The sequence below is a fragment of the Pseudopipra pipra genome, chromosome 3, assembly GCF_036250125.1.
Source record: "Pseudopipra pipra isolate bDixPip1 chromosome 3, bDixPip1.hap1, whole genome shotgun sequence".
NCBI classification, from domain to species: domain Eukaryota; kingdom Metazoa; phylum Chordata; class Aves; order Passeriformes; family Pipridae; genus Pseudopipra; species Pseudopipra pipra.
The window spans coordinates 76,715,636-76,733,190 of NC_087551.1; the positions used below are offsets into that span (position 1 = coordinate 76,715,636).

Sequence of the window (17,555 nt, forward strand, 5' to 3'; positions counted from 1 at the left end):
GTCAGTGATTGTCACATATTAGCTTCTCTTCATGGCATTAAAATTGTTGCCCATATTTTGGGGAAAATATGTGCAAAACCAGTTTTGTACTATATGAGGAAGCATGGCTGGGGACTGGGAAAAAGTGCATTGGCTTCCATTTGTAGCTGTGCATTTCTGACCTTCAGGGAGGGAAAATTCTGGAGTAATTTTTTCCTACTTACTGAAAACTATAGATTATCCATAATCATTAGACAGCATTAAGCACTTACAAAAATGGGGCACAAACATCAAAATTATTTATTCTATAACAACTGAGTTAAAGAAACAAATATCTCCATAATAATGTGAGAAAAATAATTAAAACTTAGGCCAATCCAACAAAGTTCAAGAAAAAAGATCAATTCATAAATCCACCACAGGAAATTGCTCTACTGGGGGAAAAAAACCCGACAGCTGAGTTTCAGGGTGGAGGATTTTAACCATGTAGGATGCCTGAGGAGCTCAGCTCCTATGGTGGACTGGGAGGACCTGAAGTACCTATGTGTATGTAAGTATGTAATATGCATATTACTATATAAGTATATATATATATATACATATGCATTAAAAGTATTATATGGTTAAGACACAGGGTTTCTGATTAGCAGATTAGACTGTTGCCTTCATATACCTTAATGCAGAAAACTGCAGGTTTTCCCAGTAACATGGGGAATATCAAATACTTCTTGTAAATCTAGATCTGTGTGAATTTTTTTTTCAGGGGAGAGAGAAAGAGAATTTGATATTTTTACACCAAAACAACTCTTGGGATTGGTCAAATTTAAAGAAAAATTGTTTTGGAAAAGGTATATTTTTCAAATTTCTACTCTGAAATAACTTTCCACTGCAGTGTCTTTTTCATCATAAAACATAACAAATTTTATCAGTCTTTTAAATTTCTCTACAACCTGATTGACTGAAAGCAGAATCACTGACTTAAAAAACCCCCACTTCTTAATCTGTAGAAACATTCAATTGATGTTTTTGTTCTTTTAGAAAACCGGTGAAACTGCAAAATTTCCATAAACAAAACCATATTTTCATATTGCTGAGTGCTTCATTGATAACTATGCAACAGACATTTTACTGAATGGAGTTGATTCTTTCATACTGTAGTTTACACGTACACACACATAGCAGTGATCTTCCTATTTATTCCACTGATTTCATGAAATTAAATTATTCTCAAGCTCATGCTGGATACTATGAACTGTATCAAAATTCTCAGCCTTGAGTTTCATAGCAGTGCTGCTGTATTTCACTTCAGTGTGCAAGCAATTTGGAATTCCTTCCCATCAAATATTGGTACCACTTGCAATGTAAGTCTTAAACTTCTGTGGTCTGGAAAGATCTAAAACACAGATGTAATTATTGCTGTTAGTATTTTTTTTATGATTACTTAAAAAATACAGATGCTGTCATCCGCTTCCACTTGCTTTCCCTAGGATGCCCGTGGAAAGAAGACTTTTCATCTCAATGGGGCCTTAAGGAAGCACACTTCATCTGGCTATGCGGATTTTAACTGTCAAAATATTTTAAATATTATTCTGAAATCTTCTCATTACTTTCTTCTTAAATATTCTTTAGTTTGAATTTCAAATACTGTCAGCTTGCTGCAGGTGGGCATGTGGGCCAGTGCTAGAGGCCCAGCAGGTCAGGAGGCTATGTCCAGGGCACTGAGGCTCAGCAAGGTCAAACAATTGGGAATTTTGGCTGTGTCCTCCAGGAAGCTCTGCTGGGAGAGCAGATGGTCATTCCTTTGCTCCCCAGGCATGCTGCTGCACAGAAAGGCTGGCTGATAAGGATCTGTAGGGGAGGCGTGGAGACCATCCAAGAAGGGAAGTTCAATCCCTTCCTTGAGCTCCTATCTTGCGACAATAATATCAGTCCTAATACTTACTGTAAGACATCAGCTCCCTCTTAATGTAGCTGTTTGAGGTGAATGCTGTTTGTGGCAGACATTTGCACTTGAAACTCTCCTAATTACTGCAAGTTCTAGACTTAGCAAACTTTTTATGCTCCCAAATGGCATTTGCTGGATACTATTGCATTTTCTTTCTCCATTCATCTAAACGAGGTTGCTTAAAAATTATTTTTGTCTGGTAGTTACAAGAAACTAATTAGAGTTTGTGTCAGAGCAATCTTACTTCATTATTCTTAAACATTGGCCTTTAATCTATGGGTATTTAGAACTGCTGAATAACAGTCTTAAGCAGCTAGTTTGTGCAAATCTTCTATTGGCAGCTTAAATAAAATAAAATAAAACTGGTATAGCCTAGGTGGATAGCCTTGGGTGATAAATTTTATTCCGAACATAACATACAGCCAATAACTTGATTGCTTTCTAATGTAGTTGGATGTCCTCTCATTCCATTCAAATACAATACTCAGCAGTAGTAACCGTAAAATATTTTCCATTTCAAATTCTTAATTTTGAAATTTTAAGGTTTTTCTGTTTTTCAAATTAAATTAGGGATTTTCTATTATTGACCAATACTAATGTCAATTCTAATTTCAAAGTGATAATTATATCTATTGAAAAATAACCTTGGTGGAGAATTCCAAACCAGTTTCTACCATCAGTTCTACCCGCTCCCTCTAAGCCAAGACTTTCACTGCTTTGCCAAAGAATAGCAAGGACTTAATTCTGATAAAGTCACAGTACTTGTCACATGAGTAAGCTGATGTACACAATCAGCAAATATATTGGAATACACACACTCCTCGAGCTCTGCATCTACACAATTTCAGGATTGATGCCCTCATTCAGCACCTTCATTTTAAGAAATGTGTTTTTTCTGTAGGTAAAGCCACTGAAGAAACTTTGCTGAAATCCCATTCAGTCAGAATGTGTAGTTCCACTAAAATCACTATGCTTCTCAAAATTGAAATAATTTTGCTGAATTTTAGTTTGAAAGAAAAACCTCCAAAAAAGAGATACTTAAGTTGTTTCTGATATGTTGGTATGTGTATTAAAGTGTTTTACATTTTGGTCTATCCAAAACAATTTGTGGAAGATACGTTTTTTTGAGGAGTTCTAAATTTATGTCTTTCATTTCAAAAGGAGATATCTGAAATTTCAAAAACCTTTGAAATGTCACCCTGATAAACAGAGAAGACTGTTTTTGTTGCTTTATGAGCCTGCTTCACCCCATGGTGTCTGGCATGGTCTGCTTGCCACCTGCATCCATCTGTCCTTGGTTAGTAATCTGCTCTGGGTACTGCTGTTTGTACCTGACTTCATAAGATGTGGTGACTCATTTGAAGAAAGTCTTTGAATATATCTAGGCAGTTAATGCAGCTTAGTTATTTAAGATACTTTAAAATAATTTGAACTCCTACCTTGCATTTTCATCTGGGGTGAAAAAGTGGGTAAAGAAAAGCTGCATGAGGAACTGTGGGCAAATGCAAAAGACAAAAATGTAAACAAGATCCTCAGTCATTATCACAACTATGGGCAGATTTCATTCTAAGTAGCTCAGATCTTCAACTTGAATCACAGTTCAAATCCGTAAGAATGACATCAAGTATTAAATGATTCTATTTAATCTTGGACTAGATTTATGCTTTTTAGTTATTTCCTTAAAGAATATTAAAACATCACTCACTCTAGAGCATTAAAGCAAACTAATCAACAGCCAAATATGTTATGCAAAAGTGAATAGCATTTTTTGCTAATCACAAAGAAGTCTACGTCCATCTTTGTTCAGATTTTTAATTTGCACATTTTAATAGGACAAATTATGATTAATCTTGTAATGTTAGCTAATGTTGTGATGGAAGGTGATATAGAAAGTGCAGAAAATATTTTCTAGGATTGTTATATTAGTTAAACAAAACAAAAATAAAGGCTCTATCCAAATACAAATTAAAACTCCCTAACATTCCATATTTAAAAAAGCCCACAGTCATTGCCTCAATGAGTGAAATAAATTTGAAGGAAGCATATGTTTTATGTCATAATGACCTTCAAAGTTTAGACCTTACAGAGCTCTACCTCTCGCCTCCTCTCACCTAACACTGGGATGGGAAAACAGGCTTTCCTGTGGTTTCAGCTCTAACACACTTTCTCAGTCTGAAACTGCTGTAGTTGCTGTCCTGGACAAACAAAAAGGAAGAAAACACCTGGATTATCAATTAAGTATTCATTTTCAGTGTTGGTGGCTTTTCTTAGTTCAATAGAATTACTCACATAGTAGATTTAGACTGTAGTATAAAACAACTACAGTAGTTATAAGTTGGTTTGTTTTTCCAAAAGAGTAGTAGGCTTAAATTGGACAAAATAAGCCATTTTACATAAAAATAAATCATAAATAACAGCAGTTTTTTTCATTTATATTTATTTTTACATTTATGTTTTTATTTCATCTGTTAGTGGCAGATATTGGCGGGGGGGGAACAACACTGCAAACATTAGTATTAGAATTTCGGTTCAGCCAGGTATGGGAGTGCATGGTTAAATTGTTGTGTACTGTTGGATCAAAAATTCAGTATTGTATGTTAAAGAAATACCAACAATCTGTGAGGTTGTTTGCTCATCGATTAGATACGTATACCAGAACCAAATATCTGGCAACGTGAAATTAACAGCATATCTACAAAATAAAAAAAAAAAACTGTAAAAACATTTTTTAGGAAAGAATAATATTTGTGTGTGTTATTAATTAATTAATCTCTGCTCCAGTTTCTGAAATACAAATAAGTGTTTCCAGTAAGATATCCTTGAAGAACTAAATGTCTCAGGGGACTGGTAATCACATTTTTGGAGCTTTTCACCTCTAGTTCAATGATTCAAATACAGCCAACATGCAGTAGTGATGGAAAATCATTGAGATTTGAAAGGTGGTTTGTGGCCTGTGTGTAATGAACTGGTATTTCACTCCATTTCTTAGAAGATCTTGAAAAGGCACTTGGCACTTCTGAAAGCACTGATGCTGAGCTCCTCATAGGAACCAGTCAGGTCCCCATAGAGTCACAACCAGGGCTGGTTTCCTTGAGGATGACAGAGGCTGAGGCTATCAACTAAAATCCCATTCCAGAAAAATTTCCTCAGTTCGTTGACCACTTGGAGCAAATTGGTCCTTAGCCACCTGGAAGATCTCAGTGGGCAAATATTTTCTCCATGTCAAGTACCCAGCCAAGCTGGGCTGAAATGGCAGCTCATTCTGGAATCACCATACTGCACGATTGCTTCTTGTGCTCCACAAAGGATGGGTGAAAACAGTTTTATTTTTCATTTCTGCCAATCTGGTACTTTTCATTAGCATTAAATATACTTAATTTAGGAGGAAGAACAGCAAAAAGATGTCACAGAAATTACTATATATTTTGAGGGTAAGAGTGGCTTAGTCTCTTTCTTTAGACAGAGGTACATACTAGTTAGGAACAGTTAATAAAATGTCCTTTGTCAAGATCTTACTTGAACTTACTAGAACTTATCATGTTTTAGAAAATCTGTCTGACAATAATTTTTCTTATCAGCTACAAATTATCTCAGTTCTGTGTTTCCCAGTGAAGGCTTTAAATTATCTCCTTAATGATCTCACCTCTTTTACATTAGGGACTTATTTTCACAAAACTCATATATTTCTATGAAAATATACCTTTTTTTTTCTGAACATTTAATGTGTTGTGTTAGGAGTTTCCTCAGAGTAAAGAAAGAAGTCTATCTTGATTAACCACTAAATATGACGCGCAGAAATTAAAGCATTCATATGTCATGTCAGCTATATAGATTGTCTTCTATGATGTCACATTTGATTTTCTATTTTTATGACTTTGACAGGATCATATTAAAAAGTTGATTGCACAATGACAGTTCAGGCTTTGAGTTATTCAGCTTTTGAGTGTACTCTTGCAGAAAGACTGTTTTGTATTTCTTGCCACTTCTGAAAAACTGACATTTAAAAAAATGTAAAAAGAAAGGAAAAATGCTTACTAATAACTAATTAATAACTCAAGTTTGGCAAAGGTAACCTCTTTTAATAGAATATCAGACAAATTAAAACCAGATTAAATATAACGCAGCGTATTTCAAAAGTCACTTGAAACATTATTCTCAGGATGACATTTTAGCCTCAGAGAAATATATTCCAATTCATTTTCAGTGAAGCCAGGACTTCCTTCTAACTGAAGAAAACCCATACATTTCTAATCTGCTTTTAGTAACTATCACTGTAAATTCTTGTGGTACTTAGTTGAATTACTCATCCCTTCTCTTAGAATATGCTCAAGCTATTAATGCTTACTGAAGCCAATGGAGCTTTTTCCATTTGCCCCCTCAGAGGGAGTCTAACCCTTAAAGCTGGAGTCTCTTGGGTAATTTTTGCAACAGTCTTTCAGGCTTTATACTGTATTTTTTCCTTTGATGACAGGTTTCTGCCAGCTTTCTTTTTTGTTCCATTTTACCTCGGTCTAGTGTTAAATAAGTGCAATCTGTTGGTTCATTTGTACCAAATAACTCCAGTTGTAACCCTCTTCAGTGTCCAAATTTGTCTTTTCTTCATTACAACTTAAGGTTATTTTTAAATCACTAAGGATATTTTTAAATCACTAAAGATGGAAACATCTACTTTCCCACTTGATTAAATTTATCTAGTCCTTTCATATCAGAACTTTAAAACAAATAATGTCATTTTAAGGAACATGCTGTTCCCAACCCCTAATATGAAATATTAATGATATCAGATATGAAAATATCATTCAAAGTCAAAACTTTTTTCCAGTAAATTATGACTGCTATTTGGTCACAGTAAAACTGTCCCTAGCAATATATATATTATTCTTTCTCAAAAGAATCATCTCAGCTGAGCTGTCTGGGTAGGTAAGAACCACAGGCCTGAGTACTGCTTGGAAGGGTAAGGTGTGGAATGTTCCATACGAGACACAAAATAAATCCTTCCAGCTGTGTCAATGGGGAAAAATATAAATGATCTTTTAATGTCCTGGTTCCTCAAAAATGGTTAGCAGAGACATCTTTGATTCTGCTCACAGAAGTGCCTTGGGAGAATCTCATACTGCTTTTGCTGAGATCAGAATCATGACCCCAGTTATACTAAGAAATGTGCTTGCATTTCCTCGAAATTATCTGATATTTATTCAAGACTTTAGTGCATCATTAAATATATACATTTTGCTGGTCCTCACCTCTCTTCCAGCATCTCTACATTCCAACTCGAAGATAACAAGAGTGCCCGTTTTCATTATAAGCAATGAAAATTAGTTACAGATCACTTACACCACAATATTTTAGTTCATCTATTTAACCTGAACCTATCTTGTTTCAATACATGATTCACCCTGGGACAGCAATCTTTCATTCTTAAATGAACAGTTACACATTCATGTTGCTTTCCTAATGATAAGCCAAACTTATTTCAAATGTACGAGTGAAAACAAGATACCTCAATTCAATAACGTTTCATTCTGCAATATCAATATCAGTCTGCACATATTCTGATAGAAATAAAAATGCAGGAACTACCAGGACAGGATCTTGTGTTCTTATCATTTACTCAATCTCTACACAAGCAAACTCTGTCGAAGACAGCAAATGGTACCTATACAAGCACAGAGTAAAAACTGCAAAGTAATATAGCCCTCTACCAATTTCATGTGTTTTTAACATCCATCCTCCTCAAAGGTTTCAGGGTTTAAACTTTTCAAAAAACTGACTAAACTGAAATCAAAATCAGTGTGTTTCCCTTACAACTATAGGTGTTTTGACTGAGAACAGGCTGACCATTAAAGGTGACAGAGAAACTTACTTCCTCGATAACCTTTAAATCTTATTGTTTCAGACTGCCACCAGCTGTGGCAGGTAAGATATGCTGAAACCATTCTGATGAATCTCATACAGATTCCTCTCTGTATCACAGGAAGGAAACTCATCATCCTGTGCAGAAAATTAGATCTACAGAATTACTAGGTTTCCCTTTTTGCAAATGATGTGTATTCCTTGTATGTGACATATCTTGAATCCCTTTACCCAGTGTAGTGCAGGATTAAGGAATCTCTGTAAGTCAGAAAAAAATACTATGAAAAGGTAGAGATGAAACACATGAACAAACACGAGGTAAAACTGAGGAAAAATTCCAACAAAATTTAACAAAAAGCAGGAATTGTGGGGAAAAAAAAAAAAGACATTTTCCAGTCATAAGTGTTATCACAGCACCAGCTTCTGGAGAAGAGAGTGAAGATTTAGTGTGAATCTTATGATCATACTTGTTGGTTATTTGCCTTTTTTTTTTTTTTAATTAAGACAGTTTCCAGGTCTTTGACATTACTGTGTGCTAGAGATATAGAATAAAAGAAGTGGGGAGCGCTGCTGCCATAACAACGCTTCGACAGGGAACTATTGGGATACAGATAGTTACTATACTAGCTACCATCAGCAGTCTGTATCATGACACATAAAAACCAGAAAACCCTTTTCAGCCACAGCATCCCGTCATTTGCACTCTGGGCAGCGAAAGCAGAACAAGCACAGACTTCTAGTCCCCTACCGCCACTTTATTTATTTAATTATTTACTGGGGGAAGCGTTACAAAAGTCCATTTGAGCGCTGAGTCTTGCCCGAAGCCGCCCCCGTTTCCCTCGGGAAGGGCCGCGCTCCACCGCACCCGGCAGCCCCGGGAGGGAGACCGGGACTATCCGCCACCTCCCTCCGGGGCGACTCAGGGGAAGCCGCCAGTTCTGCTGAGCTGGGTCCTCCCTCCCCACCTTCCAATAGTCCCTTGCACAAGTTAAGGTGCTGCCCCCGCCCCGAGCCGCCCCTGGCGCCGGGGGATATGGGCGATGAGGTTCGGGGGTCTCCTGGCTCCGACTGGGGAGCGCGGCTGTCGGAGTGTCTATGTTATGCTTCTATGCGTGTCCGAGATCCCTGTGGGAATGGGCAGCAGCTCCCAGGAGGGGCGGCAGCGCAGTAGCTCCTTTCCCCGCATCCCGGCGGATCCGCCAGAACACCCCAGCCACCCCCCACCCGCGGAGAGGGCGCGATCGCGGGTCGGGACCCTCTGTTCCCGGGGGGGGGGGGGGCGGGCGCGGTGCCTCCCTCCGCGACCCCCCCGCGACTCCTCCGCTCCCCCAGCGCTCATCCCCGAGGCCGCTCCGGGACGGGGGGCGCGGAGGCAGGAAGCGGGGGGATGCACGGCAGGTGCTTTTCGGGGTGGGGGTGCAGGGCCCGGTGACTCACCCGTCCGAGGCGGGGGCTGCGGGCGGCGCGGCGGCAGCGCTGCCCCTGGAGTGCGGGGGGCGGCGGGGCAGGAGCAGCAGCGGGCGCGGGAGCAGGGGGGAGCGGCGGGGCCCGGGCTGCTCCTGGGCGCGCTCTCGCTGCCCATCCCCGGCGCTGCCGCCGTCGCCGCCGCCGGAGGAGGATGCGAGGGAGAGTCAGCCCCGGGCGCGGGCACGCGCAGCGGCGGAGCGGGGAGGGGGGGACCAGGAGCGGCGCGGGGGCGCGCGGCAGAGGGGGAGAGCTGGGAAGCGCGTCGCTGGCTTCTGCAGCCCTCTGTCCTTCGGCTCTTCCGTCCCTTCGTCCCTCAGCTCTCATTTTCTCATTCTTCTACCCCTTCTCTCTCCATCCCTTGTCCCTGCATCCCACATCCTCCCATCCGTCCCTCCTTCAACCTCCATCTTTCCATCCGTCCATCCCTCACCCCTCCATTCCTCTATCCGTTCTCCTTCATCCCTCATCCATCCATCCCGCCATTCCTCAGCTCCTCTGCTCCCCCGGCCACGGAGCCGCCGTCCCTCCGCGGTACCCTCCCCGCGCCTTCCGCTGCAGGGTGTCCCTGGAGCGCCCGGGGGCCGCGGCAGGCGTGATGCTGCCCTCACGGCGAGTCAACACGACCCCCCTCCCCCCGGGAAGGGCGACTTGCTCCTTTGAAGGGCAGAAGGTCCCCAGCCCCGCTTCCTACTCCCTCCCCCAATCTCTAAGGAAAAAGCGCTGCTAGAGCTTTCCTATCCTGCTCTTCATTTTCTTTTTTTCTTCCTTTTTTTTCCCTTTTTTTTTTCTTTCCTTTTTTTTTTTTTTTTTTCCACGCGGCAGAAGGAAACAAAACGGTGCTGTGGTAGGGAAAAAAAAGGCGGTAAACAAGAGGAAAGCGTATAGAGTACAATAATCATTGTCTATATGAAAAACAAACCATACACTGGATTAGTTCTTAAAAGCAATCTTTCAAGCCTGCTCCTGAAACCTAAAGGACTTCTTGGATGTTTATTTATGATCAAGGCTAAGTATCTGAACATTAAAAATAAAAGAAAAAAACAGCCTAGAGTGAGTGCATTGTGTAAAGAGTAGACCTGTAAATCAAGTGAGTCAAATAAACAAGAGCACCAAAAGCTGGCTATCAACTCCTTATCCTTCCTCTGAACTCTCCCTGCATTATATAATTTTGATAAACTGCTGCAAGTACATTTGGGGAAAAGATATAGAAATGACGAGAATGTAGCGCTTTTTATTAGTGCACATTAGTAGCCTTACCTTACAAGTAGTTGCTTCCGAGGTTCATCTGTGCATTTCTTACCAGCCCTCCAAGTAAACAAATTACTAAATGTTCAGTGCAGACATACGATTCCCTGGTGTCAATGTCTCTGTCCTAGACGTTTCTGAATGGCTTGCGGATTAACTTACTATGCTCTTCTGCTCTGCCTTGTACCAAGAGCCGTGCAGGTATCAACAGCTCCCACTTGTGAAGACAGGGAAGAGAGAGATTGGGTAGATTTCCACACAGCTCCACATTTCAAACTGCTGATTTGCTGTAAGTGCCGTAGTCACTGTAGGTCTGGTCTTCCTAACAGGTTTACTCAGTAGGAGAGGCCTGACCCAAAGTTCACTGAAGACAATATGAATATTTCTGTAACCATGATGGGAATTGGTTCAAAACACTGTTCACTCGCTGTTGGCATGAAGGTATTTCTGAGTGCCACTATTCTAGTAAAAGCTATTAGGAGCTAGTAAGAACTCCCCGGAAACGAGAAAAATGACTCCCTAGGAACAAGAAAAATTACTAAAATGTGGATCTTTTTCATAAAATTATTGAGAGAAGGTCAGGGACCTGTCTCCATTTCCCTGCAACTGTTGGCAAAAATACGTACCACAAGGCAGGTTACAGCCCCTGGCTAGAGAATGTCCTGTGGTCTCTGTAGCCACAACCAAGCTACCAAATACAGTAGGAAAGGGAAGGGATATTACAGGTCCATTTTTGGACATCTGTAAAGCCAGTAGGAGAACTCAGTGTTTCATTTTGAGCCATTACTGCTTGCAAGGAAACTCAACAAATTAATTTTTCAGTGTTTTTCTCTTCTCTGATCACAGTCCTTGAATTAGATCTGAGTACCCATTTAAGATGGAAGTAGTCAGGGAAGGGAAGGGAAACTGGGCAGTGGGAAAGGTTTGGGCTCTGTATAGGTAATGACATCAACCTGTCTAGTGTGAGTGGCAAAGAAATTGGCTTCTATTTTTTTTAACATAGTAAATAAAGGGATTTAGTATATTTAATGTAGTTTTTAACATAGTTAATTTTTTTTATTGTTCCTCTCTTGCACTGTAGTTGGTAGTAGCTGGCTCCATCAGGGGCAACTGAGCTCAATCTAATAGTAGCCTGGTAGTTAGAATGAGAAATGAGAGACTGAGTGTAAACACATTTTCTCTGAGATTCAGAATAGGAAATGAACCATTGAGGTCCTGTCTTTTCTCAGATGAATGACTTTAGCTTTCCTAGTTTTGACTACAAATTTAGTCTGCATCAAAGCAAGCTCATATATGCCCACAGAACTGTTTTTTTACCAAAATTATTTTGTTGGAAATTGGTCAGTTCTTCAGAAAATTTCAGGGCTTGCTTCAGATTCTTGCATGCTCTTTATACATATATGTACAAGTATTTATGTTTATGTACAAGGATTTATCTGCTTCTAAATTATAGCAGCATTTTCCTTATGAAGAATACGAATATTAACCCTTAAATTTTGAAGTCATTGTTCTGAACTGGTTTATTCTTAGATATGAGGTTTCATCTCATCTATAAAACATTTGTAATTTCAGTAAACATTTTTTTCTCATTGAAGAGAAAATGTAAGCCTTTTGGGATTATACCATTCCTATATAAACTGCCTTTGCAAAAGTTGGTTGCTGAGCTTGCCACCTTAGACTGGAAATATGCTTATGTTTTCTGAAGGTTCCAAAATATTTTTCTGAGAGCACAGTAATAGGTTTTATTCACATAATGGAAAACATGTGGCTATTAGTAGATATTTTAAAAGTAAAAAGCATGATACTATAAAGATAAAAAGAAACAGAACAAAATTACAAAAAAAATAAACCAAAAGAAACAATCTTCTGCCCAAACAGTTCCCCATCTCCAAAAGTAGATATTTATCAAAATCATGTAAAAAAAGACAAATATTTTTTACCTAACATGATCTGAATATTTATGTGAGACTTTTTAAAAGTAACATTTAAGCACTTACTAAAAACTTACATGCAGTACTGAAATGCATGCCCTTCCACTGATGTTGTTTCCATAAACTTAGTCCCACCAGTGTTTGCAGGGGCAGGACTTCTCTTTTCATCTGCATTCATTTTGGAGGACTCAGAATCTGTGCATTTCACTATTTGTAATTGATTGTTGGCTTGGGGGTTAAGTGCATCATTTAAAAATCTATCATCCTTTGACTTACTGTTCTTGACATTCATTAGTTATGGCTTGCCTTAAACTTGGCGCTATTTCTGAAGCTGGATTGCCTAATGCCAGTACCTGGAGCTGTGCATTCAACCTTAATGACCTTGATGAGAGCAGTGGCTTGATTAAGTTTGCAAAGTTCTGGGACAAGGAGTGGTTGATGGGAACTGTGTTGTAAAATGAGAACTGAACCCTGGCTAAGGCCTTTGGTATGATTAAGTTTAAAAAATAACACAAAATGTTAATAGTATTTGAATCTGAGATAGAACTGTATGCTTTCAGTTTTTACTTTGCAACAGACTGAACACGTTTAAGTCTGATACCTGAGTGATTTAAGTCTCTATTCTAAGGCACATTTATACTATCTGCTAATGTGTTTATTTTAGACAAAATAAAATAAAGAGCTTAATAAAATATTTTCTAAAGAAGATTTTGCTTGGTCTATATGTTTTATCAAGGATATATAAAGATCAAGTGAGAATAAGTAATATACAGTGAACTAGGGTGGTTTGGGGCTTGGTTTTGTTTTTTGTTTGGTGTTTTTTGTGTGTATGTGTACAGTAGCATTTTTATTGAGTAAGACTTTTTGCTAAACAGCAAAACAGGATAATAAGATTTAAAATTTAGAATTAAATGCCTTTTCACTATGACTCATAGGACTGCTCCTGAAAATGTGTTTTACTCCAGCAGGCCAAAATAAAGTAAGGACTTCATTCTTGAATCCAGACTCGTCTGGGGTACCACTATCTTTAAAGGGACACATTTTGCTGCATCCAAGCCTCGAGCCCCACTGAGCCCAAAGGATGACTGTGAAAACTACAACTTGTCTTGTTAAGATTTCCTGTCATGAATTTCTTAACAAATTTGATCATCTTCTCTTACCAAATGCAAGGAACTTTGCAGGCAAGCTTATATCAGCAGGTGAAAAAGGAAAGTGTGAGAGAAGAAATGAAATACAGTTATCCCTTTTCCATTACAGGAACAACTCAGGAGAGGGAAGATATCATCAGAAACCAAACATATAGAGACTAGTATAACTTTCTTCCCATTTTAATCAAATGTAAAAGGGACAAATAATTGAACAAGGGAACTTCAATATACTTACAGGTTCTCATAATATGCAGTAAATCTTTACAGTTCTACTCTCCAAGGAGATTCTTGAGTAAATAATAATGACTTTGGCCTCTTGGATAAATGAAGATGGATGTACTGAGGAAAATCTAATTATAGATTTCTCCTGCCTTTTTCCTGCCTTGACTCTTATTTTGTGCACCAGTACTATATTGTTGATACTTCATATATATATATATATATACATATATGTATGTATATATATGTTTCGGTTAATGCAGGGAAAAAAAGAGGACAAAACCATCAAGAGATTTGTTTCTTTATTAATTCAGTATTAAATCTGGTGGGTTTGGAACAAAGAATCTACCAATTTCTTCAAACATTACCTACCAAGTCAATACAGCTACACTGCAAACTAACTCTAGTCTGTTCTGAGTGTCATCAACAGAATTCTTCACTAAGGGCCATGTCTTCACTAGGTATGATCTAAAGTTATTCCTACAGTAGGGTACCATAGCAGTAACCCTTTCCAAATAAGGATGCAGCTTATCTTGTGAAAGCTATATATTGCATATTTATTTGACTACCTCTGAATTAAACAAGCTGAACAAATTTAACAGATAAAAGCTCTGGGTTGTTGTTGTGGGTGGTTTTGTATAGCTTTTCTTTTTTAAACGTTGTTCAGTGCATTAGTGGAAGAAATTATCCCAGCTCCCAGCCGTTCTGGCCATTTTTACTGCTAATATCGAGGGGAATATAAATACACCTTTTTCATGTTAGAGCCCAGTCTGGTAGAGTCTGTAGGCTCTGCAGAGCCTACAGTTAGAAAAATGAACATGTTTTCTATTTGAAACATAACGTCAATTATGGAATGGTTTGGGTTGGAATGGACCTTAAAGATCATCTAATTGCAGTCCTCCCTGTCCTGGGCAGGGACATTTTCCACTAGACCAGGCTGATCTGTATATGTGTGATCAAACTAATGGAGAGAAGTAAAAGCACTAAACTCCACAGTGACTCATTTTACCTTGTCCTTGCAGGGAACGTATTAAGCTTTAAAAGTCTTTTCATCCATGTGAATGCTAATCCTCTGTTCCCTCAAAGTGTTTTTCGTCAGTATTTGTTACAACTGTTAATGATTAATTATAGATCTAACCTTTCTTTTACATTCTTCTCCAAGATTCCTGGCTTCAGGCATTTGTCTGAAAGGACCATAACATGTTTGAAGTCACAAACCCATCTTTTTGTTCTCACACTTTGGAGTATATAGGACAACAGAGTCATGGTCCTCCAGTATGGTTCCAAATAGCAGCCAGTAATAATGGTAATGCATGAACTCTAAATCCTGTAATCACATAGGCTAGACAGCTGGGAGATGTGGAAAGCCTCAAATTCATTTGATGTTAGGAAAATATGCAATGGAGTGGGAAGCAGCCGTGAAAAGTTTGTGTATGCAGACGAGTCAGAGTTAGTAGCCCACAGAGGGATTTGAGAAGCTGTCTGTGTTGACTGCAGGAGATGTGGTGAAAAAGAACGCTTAGTGCTTTGGAAACTTCCACTTCAAGTATGCATACTGTCAAAGGTTTTCATGACAGTTAATGGTAGCTTAATGTTTAAATATTGTTTTCAAGTTTGCAGAGCAAGTAGGAGAGTATTTTGAATTGTTTATGCTGGTTGAAGTTGAATACATAAAATCACTCACTTTATGAATCAATAGAGAAACAGTAGTGATAAAATCCACTTGCCTATAACAAATTGAAACTTCTAAGAAAATATATTGGGAAAAGTTTCAACTTTTCTTGAGTGCATATGATTGAAGAACAAGTTAGACGGTGATTAAAATTTTTGCCACAAAGACCCATTCCAGTAAAATCCGTATAATAATTAATATACTTTGAATACTGACAAACTCCATTGGTGCATTACATGATCAGTCACACTGGATGTCAATATTCCAGTTTAATTCACTCTTTGGAGGAAACACTTTCCAAAAACCTAGAAGCTACTGCTAAACCCCAAACTGGAAGACGAACCAGAATATTAAAATAAAGAGGTACTAATTTACATAATTACTGTTGTGGCTGTGATAATCTAGGGACATAAGAGAGGCAAGGTCTGTGGAGAGAGAAAATCTCTCTTGCAAAACTAACTGATGGATTTGGAAAAGAAGCAGTACTCCCCTGCCACCTCCAATTTATTTCCTCCCCTTTATTTGAATAATATCGAGAATATAAATATTGAGTCTGATGAATCTGAGTCCTGTGAATGCAACAGGACTATTTGCAGCACAAATAACAAGTAGTGAGATTAGGTCCTGTCATGTTCTCTCTAAACACCTAACTGAATAATGTGTTACCAATCAGAGTCTAGATGCCACTGACAGAATTTATATGAACTCTAAATTCCCCTCTGGAATTTTATTCAGGGGAAAACCAATGGATATGTGAATTTTTGAAACACCAGATATTCAAAGTGGTTTGCACAAGAAATTTCTCTTCCCCTTTTTTCAGTTGCTACCATTTCAATTATGACCACTCTTAATTGACTAGAATGTCCCAGAGGGCATGTCCAATATAAAGTGGCTTGTTTTCTGTCAGGGTTTCTGAACCATCTTTTAAGCTGCATTGAATTGTAGAAATATACAAATTCATATGTAAAGTTATGGTTTCTACAAAAAGATTCAATCCCTTCAAAATTAATGACACGCAATTATTCGTTTATATATATGTGTATATATTTATGTTTAATTATGGGAAAAAAAGTCTGTTACAAAATCTACTTTTATTATCTATATTACCCTTGATGAGAAATATAGTCTCTGGAACATTGAAAACCTTCATACATCTTGAAATAATGACATTGAAAGTAAATGCAAGCAAAAGACAACCGAAGCAAAAACCAAAAAAACTTGAGTGTAAACAATTTTCACACTATAATGTAGTTTTCCTTCTTCTTTGATCTGTTTATTATTTATTTTATGATAGAACAGAAGTTTAGGGCAATGTTTTAATTTATACTTATTAAGGAGCAGTGCAGATATAGGATGTTAAAAAAAAGATACATAGTAATTACCTGTAATTAATTGTCCTGAAAAAAAACCCAACACACTACATGGCACAAAGATAGGTACTGCATGTTAAGTTCAGTGACTGCATGCTGTACATCTTGTGGTATGTGCCCATCTCTGGTGCATCATGAAAGACAGCCGATTATAGGTACATTCATTTTAAGCCCCGGGATGGCAAGGACTTAGTCTGGATGCCTGTGTATCACAGAACAATGTTCCTCGGCAGGTAGGAATTTTATTTCCTTTTTGCTATCTGGCACTAAGATTTATTGTTTGCATCCCATCCTTTGAAAAGCCATTCGATCTTGAATTAAAGAATTAGTTATGAGAAATTCAGCACTTACCTTGGTAGGCTGCAACAATGATTATTTACCATCCTTCCTAAAATCTGTCTTTTTCCTGAGTTTTACTTTTCTGCTTCCAACTTATTCAGAAACTGAATCTTTTTATGCTGTTGTCTCTCCGATTAAAGTGTTCCAAATATCCAAAGTCTTTTCCTGTGGGTTTTTATGAATTGTGATTAAGTTACCTTTTAAGCTTCAGTTTGATACACCTAAGTAGGTTGTGAATCAGGATAGCAAACCTGACAATTAGTCTCTCAAGGTGCTGAGGCCACCCTGGCTCAGATAATCATGTGACATTTGGAAGAATTTCTTAAGGGTATCAGTACTTTTTTTTCCCATAATTTGTTTTAATTGTACTCAGACATTCTTAAAAAA

The 17,555-nt window shown here is 38.3% G+C and overlaps 1 protein-coding gene across 3 annotated transcripts in view; it reads right to left on the reverse strand.

Annotated features, from left to right (window-relative positions):
* FUT9 (fucosyltransferase 9) overlaps positions 1–10,708 on the reverse strand; it is a 107,136-nt gene extending 96,428 nt beyond the window's left edge. Inside the window, exon 1 of one of the 3 annotated variants that reach the window (XM_064649935.1) lies at positions 10,502–10,708. Coding sequence is in view for 2 of the 3 variants with exons in the window: in XM_064649933.1 (XP_064506003.1) it covers positions 9,215–9,359 (145 nt within the window). In the remaining variant the exon portion in view is untranslated. Of the gene's footprint in view, positions 1–9,214; positions 9,627–9,674; positions 9,813–10,501 lie in introns of those variants that run through there. The other 2 variants (XM_064649938.1, XM_064649933.1) reach the window with 2 other exon arrangements.
* Between the last annotated feature and the right edge of the window lie 6,847 nt (positions 10,709–17,555).